Source organism: Ctenopharyngodon idella, chromosome 14, assembly GCF_019924925.1.
Source record: "Ctenopharyngodon idella isolate HZGC_01 chromosome 14, HZGC01, whole genome shotgun sequence".
Classification (NCBI taxonomy): Eukaryota; Metazoa; Chordata; class Actinopteri; order Cypriniformes; family Xenocyprididae; genus Ctenopharyngodon; species Ctenopharyngodon idella.
The window spans coordinates 25088904-25104861 of NC_067233.1; the positions used below are offsets into that span (position 1 = coordinate 25088904).

Here is a 15958-nt window from a genome sequence, read left to right on the forward strand (position 1 = left end):
ATATGACCAATAAAGTTATGTTCAATAAAATGGCCTTTAGCTGTGAATCAAACAGAAGGAATACACAAGTAGAACAACTTGTAGTATATAAAACATTTAATAGACAAAAAAACAACAACGTTAAGTGCTTTACACAAGAACATTTGCAATGACCATGGCAACACAAGTGCTTTATTAATACTATTAACTGTATAAAGCTTTATTGACCTGTAGTGTCCAAAAGACAGTGTGGTTGTCTGTTGTTGGATCCAAGGGGAAATCATTTGTCTTTTTGATGTAATTTAGTTTATGTGAGGTCACTATGAAAGTGGTTGCTCTTGACTTTGCTCCCTTGCTTGCTTAATGGCTTCCCTCAGCAGAGAGGTGAGGGAGGTCAGTCCGATAAGGTACCCGTCCTCCCTGTTTCCCTCCACCCATGGAAGATCATGCCTCAGCTGGACACCCTCTGGGGTTGGGATAGTCTTTCCAAAATCTATCATCCATATGTTTGCTTTGCTGCTGCAGTCGTGGACGAAAAGTAATGAGCTGCCTATGATCTGTGAGAAATTGAGATGTTTATTCAGAGGCAGAGGAGACAAAATTTCCATAAATCGTGTTTTGAGATGAAATGTACGGCTGTTCAGTTGTGAGGCCAAACAAGCTTTTGACCCATCAAACACTTAAAACCCACATCCTTTGTCAAATATTTGGCGATTTTTTTTTTATTTATTTATTTTTATTTATTTATTTTTTAAACGCAAATTTCTTTAAAATCTTTAAATTTCATGTTTGAGGTATAATTGTGTGTAGGTTGTAGATCAAAACACGAAAGTCTTTCCACAGATCTTATTTTACTCATGAATCGAAAATTGCCATACTAAAAACCATTAAGAAACTCAACAGCTCGAAATGCCAATTCTCTTCTGGTTTTTAAAGCTTCAAAGTGAACAGCTCAATACTATAATGTAGTGTATAAGAAAACCGTAACAAGTTTAACGTTTTGCACTAACCTCGTGTTTGTAGAAAAAGGTTGACTCCTTTAGTGCTTCGCTCAGTGCCTGTAATCTGGATTCGTAGGCCTCCTGGGAATACACAAAGTGACAAATGAAGAATATGTTGATGTATTTGGGATAAACTGCAATTAGATTTTTTTTTTTTTTTTTCTTTTAAATAAATATTGATTCCAATAAAGCAGGCATATTTGGTTTAGAATAAAAGAAAATGCCATATGGGACAAAAACATACTAAAACAGTGCTTAAGGTCAACATGAATCGCCATTCACAACCCAATTTACTCTTGAAATGTCAAGTATTTCAGAATGAAACATGATATGCGAACATAAAATGTAGGGTGGGATTAGTTTTTACCTATTAGAAACCAATTGAATGGCAAGGTGTTTTATTTATTGGCAAAATAAGAGGGCTTGTTGATGAGACGTTTCACAAATGAAGCAAGTGTTTATATTTGTGTGAGTTTTTAAAGGGATAGTTCACCCAAAAATGAAAATTATTCCATAATTTACGCACCCTCCTAGGTGTATCTTCTTTCAGACTAACACAATCGGAGTTATATTAAAAAATATCCTGGCTCTTCCAAGCTTTATAATGGTAGTGAATGGCGCTCAAAATTTTGAAGCCCAAAAAAGTTCATCCATCCATCATAAAAGTAATCCATACGGCTCCAGGGGGTTAATAAAGGCCTTCTGAAGTGAAGCGATGGGTTTTTGTAAGAAAAAAAACATTTTTAAAACTTTATAAACTATAATAACTGGCAACTGCCATACATAAGTTGAGTTTTCTTACAAAAACGCATCCCTTTGCTTCAGAAGGCCTTTATTAACCCCCTGGAGCCGTATGGATTACTTTTATGATGGATAGATCCACTTTTTTGGGCTTAAAAATCCACATTCCCTACCATTATAAAGCTTGGAAGAGCCAGGATATTTTTTAATATAACTCTGATTGTGTTCATTGAAACAAGATTGTCATATACACCTGGGATGGCTTGAGGGTGAGTAAATCATGAGATAATTTTCATTTTTGGGTGAACTATCCCTTTAAGTATGGTGTGCACTCACTAGAAGGTGAACCTGCCTCCTGGTGAAAGATAGCAGGGTTTCTGTCACTTGTGCTTCTGTGTGTGTCTTGTAAAAGTCCCGTAATACTTTACCATTCCCCATCTGGAAAAAAAGAGTGGAGAACCATAAAATATCTAGACAAATGACCATACAGTGTCTCTCTTGTAACTCTTGTATCCTCATGTTTCATACCACTATGCCTTCTATACGGAAGCCCAGTGATGAGGTGGAACTGCTGTCATCCCTCCACTGCAGGTAACGCAGCTTTGTTACTCCTTTCTTTGCATGTTCCTCTGCAGTGGGAGCTGCCGGATCCACTTTCACCATCTTTTGATACATATCAGAGCGTACGCTGGCGTTGGTCCTGGCTTTAATGATCTCCTCCTCTTGGTATGTCCTGGAAGTAATGGCATAGATTCAGATGGCACTGCTATTATTGTTCAAATATAAGTGCGACTTATAAGGTCAATAAAGAGTAGCAAACTAAAATGGTATTTTGGACACAGTAGGTTATCAAAACCAAAATTAATTTTTACCAAAACCAAAGTTTTCAAATAGCCGAAAACCAAAAACGAAAATAAAGTTACATATGGGTTAATGGGTAACTAAAGTTGGTATTCTGTTCATGGTGTCGTGTCCTCAGGTGATACATTAAACCTGTCATAGTGCAGCTCTTTAACAAGACGCCTCTCGATATTTCAGCCCCAATTATTTTTTTTACATATTGCTACTTTATCATCCTTTTTGGCCACACTTCTGACATGTTTACCTGTTGTAGCTTATTTATGTTGAGCGTACAACATTGTCAAAATGCATCATCGGAGAAGTGCTAATTAAATGTCACAGTTTCGCTCAATGGTTTCGGCCCCCTTTAAAACTTATGGAAGCTTGTTTCTGCCATGAAATAAAAAAAATAAAAAAGGTAATTGCAACTTTTTATCTCACAATTCTGACTTCATTTCTCAGAATTGAAGAGATACAAACTCAAAATTGCAGGTTATAAAGTCAGAATATCTCGCAATTTACTTTTTTTCTCAGAATTGTGAGTTTATATCTCATAATTCTGACTTTATAACTCGCAATTCTGACTTTATATCACATAATTCTGACTTTATAACTCACAATTCTGACTTTATAACTCGCAGTTCTGACTTCATAACTTGCAATTGTGAGTTTATATCTCGTAATTGTGAGAAAAAAAGTCAGAATTGTGAGATAAAAAGTTGCAATTACCTTTTTTATTTTTTTTATTTAGTGGTGGAAACATGGTTCCATAAAAACTAGTTCAGCCGTAACTGAAAATTATAATTTTTTTTGCTGTTTCAGCCGAATGTTTTCAGTTGCTGAAATTTCAGTGCATCACTAATACCAGCTTTTGTCCAACATTGATATTCAGTCTTGCAGGCAAATGTATCAACATAGCCACACCCACAACTGTGGCTTAAGGTAACAATTATAGTAAAGACAAATTAATCAGCGTTAGAGTAAAGCTGTTGGTTCCCTTCCTACCGGACACCCATTTTGCAGTCCATGATGACAGGATGTTTGAGCCCGCTAAGCAGGTCCTCTAGACGGATGTATCTCTCTCCGTCCTGACTGATGTGCCCGAAATAATGAGGCACGAACTGACAGAGCGCATCAGACATGAGGGCCTGCAGACAGCTGTCCTCCACCTTGCAAAACCTCTTCAGAACCTCCCCACCCTCACTCAGCCTTACATTACCTAGAGAAACCAAACAAAACACATTTTGTCTACAAAATACTGCTCAGTTCAAAAGTATTGTTCAAACTCATGTAATATGATGCATTTTGATAGAAAAAAGTGAAGGTATGATGAGGGTCAAAATGCAGAGTCCTTTGCAAAAGCCTAAGCTACGTACCTTGGTGACCAGCTAGCTGGATCCATGAGCTTTGTGTACGTTTGGACCACTGCATCATGGTCAAAAATGTCCTCCAAGATCGACACTGGGAAAGAGAAGGGGGTCATTTAGTGGCAGTACCTTAAAAACACTTTTCTGTGTTTCATTTTCTAACGGTGTTCATAAAATGGCATGTTTTTTTTTTTAACCTTGAAGGGTTTATGGTTAAACCCTACCAATGATGAAACTCTTCAGACCCAAAGATGTTGCTCACTACTTGTTGCATTATGGGGTATATTGCATGACATCTGAAGAATTTGTTTTGGGAATACTGCAAATGTGACAGTAGCATGCTACTTTATCCATATCTCTGTCTACAGTACTATGCAAATAACTTATTCAAATACGCTGTTATGGTACTCATGCAAATCGTCTAACACATTTCAGTGCACTGAAAAAATAGAGACCTTTTCAGTTAGTCCACAGGTCAGACTGAACCCGACACCAGTTAAACTGGTCCTGAAAAATTCTGCAGAATCAAGATAAACTGCTTTCCCAGTTTAAGATTTCCCAGAATTCCACTCACCTTTCTCATGGTCTGCCTCCGGGCGGCTGTATCCTCACTCTCGCTGAAGACTTCATCACTTTCGGCTGAGGAGTTGTTGAAGGAAGAGGAGGATGAAGCAGAGGAGTGAAGGAGAACCCGAGAGAGAAAAGGGTGTGGAACTATTTCTCCCTCACCGTCTCTCTCCATACTTCCCTGCATATAATGCTCTCCATCCTGTGATGACCCAAACGTTTGTACGTTTTTCTGTTTTGTACCCCAACTCTTCTTTCTGTGCATTCGTTTGTTGAAATCTCCCTCAATACTCTCATCGATACTCTCCAGACCTCCCAGCCTTTCCCGCATCCCTTCCTTCGGAACGACCTTGCCTTTCCACAGGCTTTTCCTAGTTGCTGCATTCAGCGGCACTTTTGAGCCCTCTTCAACAAGATTTTCACTCCCTTTCACCTTCTGCTCTTCCACGTCCTTGTCCTCGGTCATTTCTCCAGCAGGTATTGGTAGGGGATCCATACAAACATGTTCCAGAGGTTCGGGTTTCGTGTCCTCCATTTCCTCATATGCATTTATTTGAGTTTCAGTTGGTTCTTCTAGCTTGGAAGAAAGGACGGCGTGAGCATCAGCCAGTTTAGGTCTGGCTCTGAAGACTGTGTTCTTGTTATGGTGACTTTGATTGTTCAAGGATGGTGAGAAATCAAACATCTTGTCTTCTGCCGCATCTCTTATGCTCTCCCCGTCCCTTCCATTGCTCTTCTTTTCAGACATTGTGCTCATTCTTTCTGAAGGAGAATCCAAGCCTTTCATGAAGCCGCTAGGATGGAAATTCTCATCAGAAATGGATGAAACTTGTGTTTTGTTATTTTGAGCTCTAGAAGAAGAGAATCTGAGGGGATAAACAAAATCATTATTTGATAAGTAGAATACCTAAAGAAGACAGATGAATACACAGATAACAAATTATAATATTCATCTTATCAGTAAACTATTGTTATTTGAAGAGGCACATCATGTGAGGATTTCCTGGACATACACATAAAGCCTTGTTCTGCTGTCACTGTTGGTTTCCTATAGAAATGAATAAAAACAAGCTTTATCTGCCCAGGAAATAGCCCACATATGCTAAGTAGCACAAAGTTCAAAACAATTACTTGTAGGGGGAAAAAAAGCACCAACTCCCACGTACCCGAGTTGCCAATCTTTCATCATTCCTGTGTGTTAAGTTGAACCCTCCAGCAGTTCAGCACCAAAGACTCAATGCCAGTTCAAAGTCTTGCTGTCAACGTTTTCCAGCAGTAATTTGCATGATGTGACATCACAGTTTTCCACAGCATTTTTGACAATGAGCTCTTTTGGAGGTTGGGCCGAGGTTGTCCCATACTTTCTAGTGTCGAGCCTTGTTGACTGACTCTTGCAACCGCGTCATGTATGTGTTTCCATTTGGCAGATGCTTTCTTGTTTTATTAGCATGTATTTTTCCTGGGAATTGAACCCATGACTTTGGTGTAGCTGGCACCATGCTCTGTCTATCATCTACCATAAACTACAGATTCTATTACTTGTTTTGTAGTGGATATACTGTACATCTTGCTCAAAATTGTCATTTAATTTTGAGTTGTTTTGTAATTCTCATTAAATTCTCTATTATAATACAGCATATTATTTTATTATGTAAAATCAGTGTAAATTAAAGACAGTATACCATGAGGTATATATACTTTACAATTTTATTTTAAATTGTAAGTCTTTTTTCACATTAAAATGTAAGGGTTTTTTTTTTACATTAAAGTTGAAGTCATAATGATAAATGTCACATGTCCACAAAATAACCTTCAGTAAACTCATATCCTCAGCTCTTTCTGCATAAAAAATCAATAGATATTTCTCTGGTTGTCTTTGTGTTTCCAAGAGGAATGCATGTAAATGAATGCAAATCAATAATGTCATTTTCCAGACGTACACCGCAACCAAATGCCATTTTTCCCCTTGGGCTATTTATTGACACAGTCTCACTGTTTTCAGTGTTGTAGTAGTTGTATTATATTATATTCCACAACAAAGGATACTTCTGGAACAGTTAGTTTGGATATATAGGTTATGTCAATACTTGAGAAATAATAAATGGTGGTAATGTTATTGTGCTTGTCCCTGATTACTTTTGAAAAAATGAAAGGCCTATTTTGGGCTAGCATAAAGTTCATAATTTTTAAACAAGGAGATTGTTATGAAGTCAAGTAGGTGGCCTTTGCTTTTCATAACCTTTACCCTCATTTAGAAGACAGCTCCATTCCCTCTCTAGAAGCTTGAACAACCAACACGATAGTAATTTTTATCTTTGGTGTCTGTTAATGCTTGGGAAGACTGTAACATGTCCTGTGATAAGTGTCTGTGCCTCAAAATCATTTCTTCATCCCCAGCCTCACAGATGGGTTCATCCTCAGCGAGTTCTCTGGAGTCGTCACTCTCCTCCACCCCCAGGTCTGGAATGGATTCTTCCATCTCCACAGAATTGCACTCCATGGTGTCAACATTTTCTATAATAATGGGGGAATCCAACAAGTGTGTTACAGTGGCTGCTCAGAGAATTAGATCAATGCACAATCCAGAAAGGTTCGAAATGGCATGAACCACATTTATCTGCTAAACTAGCCTTTCATATTTACATGCTTTCATGATTTTAATGTGCATTGATCCCATTAATTTTTATTTCACTAAAGAGTTTTTTAACCCTTAAAGGCATACCTCTTTAGTGACCCAGGATGTCATTCACGTACCTCCTCCTTATTCATTTTTTAAAGTTAGACATCAACCTTCTTAGTATTCCTAAATCAATTCATTATAAACAATATAACAACAAAAAAAATAATACATTTATAAAATAATGCCTGTTTTCCAATTCATTTATTGTAAAAACTGTAACGACTCGAGGTGTGTAACAGTGTGAGTATAATTTTTCTGTACAACAATAACTGAATCATTGATGACTGAATAAGTGCATTTTACAATTCTGTGCAATTTATTTATTCCACAAGGTGGCAATGAATGATACACATTGATGAAGTGACGTTTCACTCATAGTTACTGCAGGCAGAAAACAAAAGAATGGGATGTATCATCAGCAAAACTTGAAATGGCTCAGCGATTTACTGTGGAGCAAGTACTGAACGCAATCAAATATTAGTGTCACTATCACTTGATTGTGGATCTGGTGAAGAAGCTGTCAGCCATCAAAATACTGATTTTGAAGGTGTTGAAAATGATAATTTTTTAGAATATATTTGAGATCGCAAATATGAGCCAGATGCTGAATGTACTGAGGAAATGAGCTCTGATGAGGACACTGCTGATGGTATAAAACATCTGCTTAAACTGAACCCTTCCAAGCTCCAAAAGGTAACAAAATATGCTTTATTTTTATTCTTATGTAATTGTTACTCTAATATCAGGAGAGTTTTATATTATTGTGACAGGAGATCCATCCGTGATAGATATAGATCCGGGTTGCTAAAGACCCAAATACGTAATAATGATTGCCGAAACATTCATGCATTTAAGGGTTAATCTGGGTGAACTGTCCATCTAAATTACTTTATTATATTATTTCCAGTATAAAATTAATTCCCAAAAAAATTCTCCAAAATTAATTTTAGGATTTTACCCTTTTTATTATAGCAATTGCAACTGGTTTAAAACAGTACATAAGCTTCACCTGGTGCATTTCCTTCATCCTGGGATTCAGACTGATCATTCAGGTCATCCGGTTCATTCATTTCCTCTTGTTGCAGATCAGTCTGAAGCAAAGAAAAACACTGTGAAAAATGTTATATATATATATATATATAAGTAAATCAGTTCCATTTTAGAGCAGCGCACCTTAACAGGTAACCTGCGACTACCCAGATTAAACTGCAGGAAGCTGAGAGCGATGATCAAACTGAGGAAAGTGAAGTTACTCATCACTCCAATCAGTGCTGATATCAGGGGGAAGTGATACAGCAGGTACCTGTGCAGATCAGAGAGACACGTCTGGATGATGAATGCTTTTTGAAATATTTTTATTGAAGCAACAAAGTAAACACACAGGAATTCACAAACACAAACCTGATGCCTGTAAAGTGAGCGAAGATGAAGAGATGTGCTCTGTAGATCTGAATACGCTGGGAATGGATCTCAATGACAGCTCCAACAGTGGGTTTGTACTGAACGGAGAAAAGAGAGAACTTTACTGAGTTTTAAAAATGGTTTGTTCCACAGCTCCTACAGCCTACTTTAGATTTATTTCCACTAAGGGTACGTTTACACGACAACGATGTACTAAAAACGGAAAAGTATTTCCTTTGCTTTTTTCTTATATAGACGACAACGTTGTCAAAACAATCCCGTTCACTAACCCTAACCCTATTATGCTGCCAGGCCAGTAGTTGGCGATGTCACTCTGTAAAGAAATACTACTGCTGTTTTCGAAATCGCCCCCTATACCCTCATTCAGTATTCCCTACATTACCCCACTAATATAGTCCATTTGAAGGAGTGAATGAAAACAAGTGAGTGAATTTAGACACTAAGGGCTGCCGTTTTTACATAGTTTGCTGTTTAATAATCATTTGAAACTTAACAAACTGGCAGCTCCAGTATTAAGATGAAAGTATTTATCTTGAATTCTGTCTTGGAAACTATGTATAAACCTAAATGAATTTAATAATCACTTTAAAAAATGAATTTATACCTGTATGATATTACGCTGTAGCCATATTGGACCAGCATGGTTTGGAAAATGGATGGATGGGCGATTCAGCTGCGGGCGCCATCTTCTGGCAAGATGCAGGAATTCATTTGCTGAATGAATTCCTGCATCTTGCCAGAAGACGGCACCCGCAGCTATTTAATAGTGCCCTATTTAAGGGTATAGGGGTGATTTCAGACACAGCCTACGAGTCTATAGACTGAACACATAATACGCATGTGCATGACATCACCGTTTTCATAGATTTGCAATTTTTTAGTTTACACAAAGACAATAACATTATTGTTTTCAAAAACTTTTACTTTGAATCCCGTTTTCAGGGTTTTCAGGTCCCCAAAATGTGTAAATGAACAGCCAAAACTGTGTTTTGTAAACGGACCCTAATGTTTTTTCACTTAGTATACTAAAATATTCGCCACATTGTGTCGTGGGTGGTTGCCAGTGTGTTGCTATGCAGTTGCTAGGGTGCTCTGAGTGATTTTTAAAAGTTGTTATGTGGTTTCTAAGGCATTTGAAGTGGTTTTAGCAAGTTGCTATGAGGTTACTAAGGGGTTATGAGTGATTTTATTTTAGTATTTCTATGTGGTTGCTAGTGGTTTTAGTGAATTGCTAGGGTGTTCAGAATCATTACTCACAGAATCATCTTTGAACTCAGAGTACAGCTCCACTGAGACTGACTGCTTCTGCTCCGATGCTCCTGTTAACAGCATGGGAGAGAAGACCACTGTGCCCAGAGCCTGAAGAAGAGAGGAGCGATAATGGAGGATTGCCTGAGAGACAGAGAGAGATGGGAATTGCTGCAGCATTGTGAAACAAAATGTTCTAAATGTGTTCAGAAAACTCATGAAGCTTGTTGTCAGGGTTCTGTTTTGTTCTGCCTGCTTAGTTTCATTGTGTTATGGTTTGTTTCGTGCATATGCTGACCTAGGCCCTGTTTACACTAGTGTGTTTTTGTTTTAAAACGGCCTTTTAAAATGAAAACGTTCCTCGTCTATACTGGTGTTTCCACTGCGTTTCAGAAACAATCTCCGTCTATACTACTTTGACTACTTCACGACTGTTCATGCACACTAGGCATGCGCGTACAAGTGTAAACAGTTGCCTCTTGCACATGTAGGCAGCCGTAGTATTATAAAATGCAGAGTTTAACTGCACAATGGCTGGTAAAAAGGACCACAAAGTCAGCAAATCTTCCAGTTCCATGTCCATGTTATTGTTTACACTTTCTCGTGTCCACTAGTAAGAGATATATGACGTCATGTAATAATCACTGATACAACACATGTTGCCCTCTCAGGACCCAATGCTAAGCCAGTAGCCATTTACTTGCAATGGCAAAATCTTCAATAAAATGTTAAAATTGTAAAAATAAAAAATTCGCGATGGGTGAATTCGTGAATTTTTTTCTCAGCCCCACCCTCATGCATGACTTGCTTCTGCATGGAAAAGCACTAAACGTGGTTCATATGACTTAAGTATTATATTCCATGTCTTCTGAAGCCATTTGATATGAGTACATAATGTACATGTAAGTAAATGCTTACAGAGATGTAATTTTTGGGTGAAGTCAAACATTAAATGAATTTGATTGACAAACTGTCTCCTAGTTCGTGCACTTACAGAACGTGCTGATACGTCAACAATCTGACCAGCTTTAGAATAGGGAGCGATTTTCACTAGGAACATTCCCAGCTCCTGATTGGCTGGAGACTCTGGCATTTCCAGCTCTAGTGTGATCCGATAGGGCTGGCCGTACGTCATTACCTGTAGTAGGCAGGAAAGAGAAAAGCAAAAAATCAGCATGTATGAAATAATATACTACTCAAACTATTTTGGAAATATTTCCACTGTGCACAGTATGCAAATAATCTGTAATCTCCAGATGACTGCATGAAAACCTGAGCCCACTGTACAGCACTAATAAACCAAAAGTGATGTCTGCCATGGTTTTGAGCATCTTTCTTTCTTAATTATTTGATCAGCACACCAAAAATCAATTTTTGCACAAAATTGGATTTAAGTCTATTCTAACATAACTAAACACCACTGACATAAACATGCAATATAGTGAGGTCATGTGACAACGATGCAGCATGCTGCTGTTTGAAACAATTACTGTATTGCATACTTTAGACAGTTTGACATACTATAATTAAAGAATAGTAGGCCTATATATTGAACAGTAAGCAGTATGCTAGTATTTCATTAAGAACATAGCCTGCTTTTGTCCACTCATTTTCATAAACTCAACAACAAATGTAAACAAGAAAAATCATTAGTTTGAAAGGATATTAAAAAGCTCAAATTAAAAACAAGGATTAAATCAAGGATGGTCACCTGATGTTTTCCATTTTTCAGTAAAGAGACATTAGCCACAGGGAAAGAACACAGAGAGTGATGAGGAGATGGACAATCAGTCCTGCTGGTCAGAAACACATTTCACATGAACAAGCAGATGACAAACATCAAAAACTACTACAGTCAAACCTCTGATGAATGTAGGCTCATTCTGTGACATCTGTCCCAATATTTAAGCATCAACTTAACCTTATAATTGTAACCTTATAACCTTATAACCAAATAAACTTATTTGATGTGCAAATTTCTAAGGCCTCTAAATTATTAACATGTCAAAACTTTGCTGAAAAACCTGTCATACACACTTTACAACTTGCCTTCTGTCGGCCAAAAAAAAACAACAACAACAAAAAAACATTTGTATTTTAATAGGCAAATGCTTAAGAATCTATGAATGGATCATTATTACAGTGATTATTATATTTCTAGCATGTTATATGTTTGGCAGCACTTCTTTTAACCCTAAAAAATTGAATGTATAGCTTTTTATTACTTAAACAACAATGTCAGAAGACACATCATGGCCATATTCCAAGATGACAAAGCCCAGATTCATCAGGCTCAAACTGTGAAAGAATGGATGAGAGAGCGTAAAGAATCATCAATTGGCACCTCTGAGTCCAGACCTTAATTTCGTTGAAAGTCTTTGGGATGTGCTGGAGGAGACTTTACAGAGTGCTCACCTCTTGCATTGTCAATACAAGATCTTGACCAAAAATGGATGCACAAGAGGTGCATCAGTTTTGAACCATTGCCAAACATTTAACATGCTAGAAACATAATAATCACTGTAATAATGATCCATTTATAGATTCTTAAGCTTTTGCCTATTAAAATCCAAACAGCGACTTTTATTTTATCAGTGTACTTTTTTAGCAAGTAAAAGGCCTTTTAGTATAATCTTAGTTAACTTAAGAATAACTTTTATACTGTGAGTAATATTTCAAGATGCACACACTAAGTTTACTTGATTGTTTATAATTTTTTTTTTTTTTTTAGAAAAATCATGTTAAAATGCAAGTCAAATATGATACTTTTGAGATTTTTTTTCATCTCTCAATAATCTTTGTATTGAATTGTATTATGTTTTGCTGCCCACATTTAAAACTACAGAACTTTGATCATAAAACTAAGCATTTTAATATCATCTTACTAAGACATAATATTGGGAGACTGACAACTGATATTATATGTCATCTATGTAAGTAGTCTCATATAAAAATCTCATTGATTTACATTGATTTACAAGCTATCAGAATCTCATCTTACTTTTCAGTTTGGGCCTCTGAATAAAAGTTATTTTTTCTCCTCTAGTATGAGCTCCACATTCTTCTATATTATAGTATATGAGCATATATGCAAACATTATATATATATATATATATAGAGAGAGAGAGAGAGAGAGAGAGAGAGTCTAAAAGTTCAATAAACTGTTCCAAAATTAGATAATATGTCAGGTGTTAAATATAGAAATTAGATAATATGTCAGGTGTTAAATATAGAAATATAGAAATATCAATAAAATAGTAAGAATATAAATCTATTAAATTATAAAATATGGATAGCATAGCTCCGATAAACTGGCCTTTGATGGGAAATGTTGAGTTCACATTGAGATCTCTGGGTTTTGATTGCAGACTTTGGCATTTTAGCAAATTTGAGCACAGTTTGAGATCTTCTCATCTGAAACTTGGATATGTGAGATTATTATGGCCTTATTATTGCATAAATGATTGACATTTATCCATTTAGCAGATGCTTTTATCTGAGTTTATCTGTTTAATGCATATATCTAACAATTTTTGTGCTTAAAACATGAATAAAGATTTTGTAAATTGGTGCAAGAAAAATGTGTTAATCTAACATAATTTAATGAGGTTTATGCTTAAAACAAACAAACAAACAAAACTTATCTGGTTTATCATTGCATTTATTACCTATCTGTAAAAGAAGACGAAAAACTGATTAAGAAAATGATTTAAGGTAGTGTATCCTGCTGGGTAACTGTAAACTTCTCACCTGTAGAAGAAGTGGACAGGTGCGATGAAATTGGCTGTGGGCATGAAGGAATAATAGAAACTGCCGTAGAGGAATAAAGCCACCCAGAACACCAGCAGAATCACACAGATCAGAATAGCTATTTCCAGAACCTTCTGTCTGACCCGCACCAGCAGCACGGACATCGTCTTCAGGATCTGGACCACCAGCCCGTTGATTTGAGGTCCCACATCTTGAACACCAAAATCCTGTGAACTGAACTCCTCCATACTGGGGTGCATGTTTACTGGGATTTATTTCTTCCAGAGTTGCTGCGCTGCTATCTCAAAAAGGTCTTTCACAACAACTTCCTCTTCAGCTGTCTTTGGCGTCTTCCTCTGTTTTCACTGCTTAATGTTTGACTATCTACAAAATAACATACCAGAACCTCCCTCATTACTCAGAAAAACGCTGCCCATTTCTCACCACCACCTCATGTTCTCATTTTCGAGTTCATGTGAGTCTTTTCCTCTGCCCTTGAAGCTCTGACGTCTGACTTTGATTCATCTAAAATGTTCTGAATCAATGAATAAGCTCTTTTTGATTAACGTTTCGGCAGTAATGGACTGTGACACCGTTGATTCCTGGAAAAAAACGGACAGTCCGAAGAACAGCTGGAGTCCAGTGGGACGACGCTGGGACTCATGACCAGCATGTGAGGCAAAGGACAAGGAGAGCTGTTAGGAAATACAAGGGGTATGAAATATCCAAGACGAATTCTTCTATCTGTAAATATGTGTATCTTGATGACCTCAACAGAATTTAGTACAACTGGTAACAGCTATTATACCAAGCAAAAACAGTTGTCATTTTGTGAGAATCACATTAGTCATGTAACTGCTTTGCAAGTCTGGATACACAATAACCACTTCAAGTTTACCATACAACCACAAATCCATTGGATGCACAAAAGTCACATGCAACTTCAAAAGCACGGTAGCTCAGGACAACCCGAGACAACAAAAGGTTTCAATGAAAGCATAAATTAGACAATTAGCTGTCTGTCATTATGAGACTGGAGCTTGAGTTGTCACAGTTATGACTATTGGACTCTTATATGAAGTTAACAAGTTTTGCATACAAAAGTAAAAACATGAATAAACATGAGATCTTGTTTACAACCCCACTTGTACTGTAAATTTAAGGACTGTGTCCCCCATTTTGTGTTTTTGTAATGTGTCGCTCCTTCCACTAGATGGCGCCAAACATCCTTTCAGTAAAATCTATATGAAAGTAAACCGGTTTAATTAAGAGATTATGATATACACTGAAATATAACGATTTATTGTAAATGATTATTTAAATAAGTGTTTATTTTGGTATTATTAAAATAGTGTTGGTGTTAATTATAGCAAATGCAAGTTATGCATTAGTTTTCTATTGAACAAGGAACCCAAGACACAAATTAGTGAGCCGTACCGAGCCGTAGGCTACCATGCACTGGAAAAGTGCCAATTTTGAGACGTAAAATGGGCTCTTTTGACGTGGGAATGGTAAATAACTACCTAGGCAACAACCTTAGCAACACTATAGCATTGCGGTGGTGAGTTTTGCATGTACAAACACTTACATTTCCTTCAGAAAATATAAAAATCTAGTAGGTGATGATATAACCATTAGAAACATCAACACTGGTATCAAATGTCTGAATGGCTTTATTCATGTGCCATTCCTTTTATTTTGTTATTTTATCTCTAAAACAAGTGTTGTTGTTTTTTTCTATCTAAAATGAGCTCCACTTGAAAATGTGCCTTGTTCGTATTGATTTTTCACGTGCCAGAGAAAGAGCGGGAGATGATAGGGATTCTGTGGATGATTTCAAATGACCTGCCAAAGAGAGACTGCTGGCCTACATACATATTTAAAACAGGATCTTGCAGGTGAATCAAATTGTTCCACCAAGTGGAATAGTGCTTTTGTTCTGATGGAATGACAAAGGGAGATAAAGTGAAAATTTAAAGCATGACACCTTTAATTTGAATTGATTTTGTAAAAATGGAGAGAGGTAGCTGAACTGGACTGCAGATGAGACTTTTTCATCCCCTCCTCCTTCCCTCATGCAGGTATGACTCATTTGCAAATCATATACATACACCACAAGTATGTAAAGCTATAATATACAGCTGCACTGTGGCTGTTAATTCAGTTCAATGCAATTCAAGTTTATTTGCAGTAATATACAGCTAACAAACGTGTTAGGCAGTAATTACTTGTGCTCATAATGATTACAATATAAGGATAATATTACAATATTAAGGTAATATTTGAAAGTTTTGGTTGTCATTCAAAGCTGCCATCATCTGAAATCTTCACTGTTAACATGACAGAAATTAAAGTTCTATTA

General features: G+C 36.8%; 2 protein-coding genes across 5 annotated transcripts; both read right to left on the bottom strand.

Moving 5' to 3' along the window:
• Nucleotides 1-78: 78 nt before the first annotated feature.
• Nucleotides 79-6049, bottom strand: si:ch73-22a13.3 (inositol-trisphosphate 3-kinase B). 2 transcript variants are annotated; one of them, XM_051918543.1, is made up of 8 exons: nucleotides 5662-6049; nucleotides 4503-5361; nucleotides 3938-4022; nucleotides 3567-3780; nucleotides 2250-2454; nucleotides 2058-2159; nucleotides 990-1061; nucleotides 79-536 (listed from the first exon to the last, which is right to left on the bottom strand). In XM_051918543.1, the coding sequence occupies exons 1-8, from the start codon at nucleotides 5682-5684 to the stop codon at nucleotides 300-302; spliced, it is 1797 nt and encodes a 598-aa protein (XP_051774503.1). In that variant the 5' UTR covers nucleotides 5685-6049; the 3' UTR covers nucleotides 79-299. The 2 variants fall into 2 exon arrangements, with proteins under 2 accessions (XP_051774503.1, XP_051774504.1); XM_051918544.1 differs by having other exon boundaries at nucleotides 4503-6049.
• Nucleotides 6050-6184: 135 nt separating this feature from the next.
• bscl2l (BSCL2 lipid droplet biogenesis associated, seipin, like) lies at nucleotides 6185-14386 on the bottom strand. 3 transcript variants are annotated; one of them, XM_051918547.1, is made up of 8 exons: nucleotides 13597-14386; nucleotides 11557-11641; nucleotides 10840-10983; nucleotides 9855-9956; nucleotides 8577-8674; nucleotides 8349-8478; nucleotides 8185-8266; nucleotides 6185-7009 (listed from the first exon to the last, which is right to left on the bottom strand). In XM_051918547.1, exons 1-8 carry the CDS (start codon nucleotides 13854-13856, stop codon nucleotides 6771-6773), a joined length of 1140 nt encoding a protein of 379 aa, XP_051774507.1. In that variant the 5' UTR covers nucleotides 13857-14386; the 3' UTR covers nucleotides 6185-6770. The 3 variants fall into 3 exon arrangements, with proteins under 3 accessions (XP_051774507.1, XP_051774505.1, XP_051774506.1); XM_051918545.1 differs by having other exon boundaries at nucleotides 9855-9989; nucleotides 13597-14360; XM_051918546.1 differs by having other exon boundaries at nucleotides 9855-9989; nucleotides 11557-11638; nucleotides 13597-14348.
• Between the last annotated feature and the right edge of the window lie 1572 nt (nucleotides 14387-15958).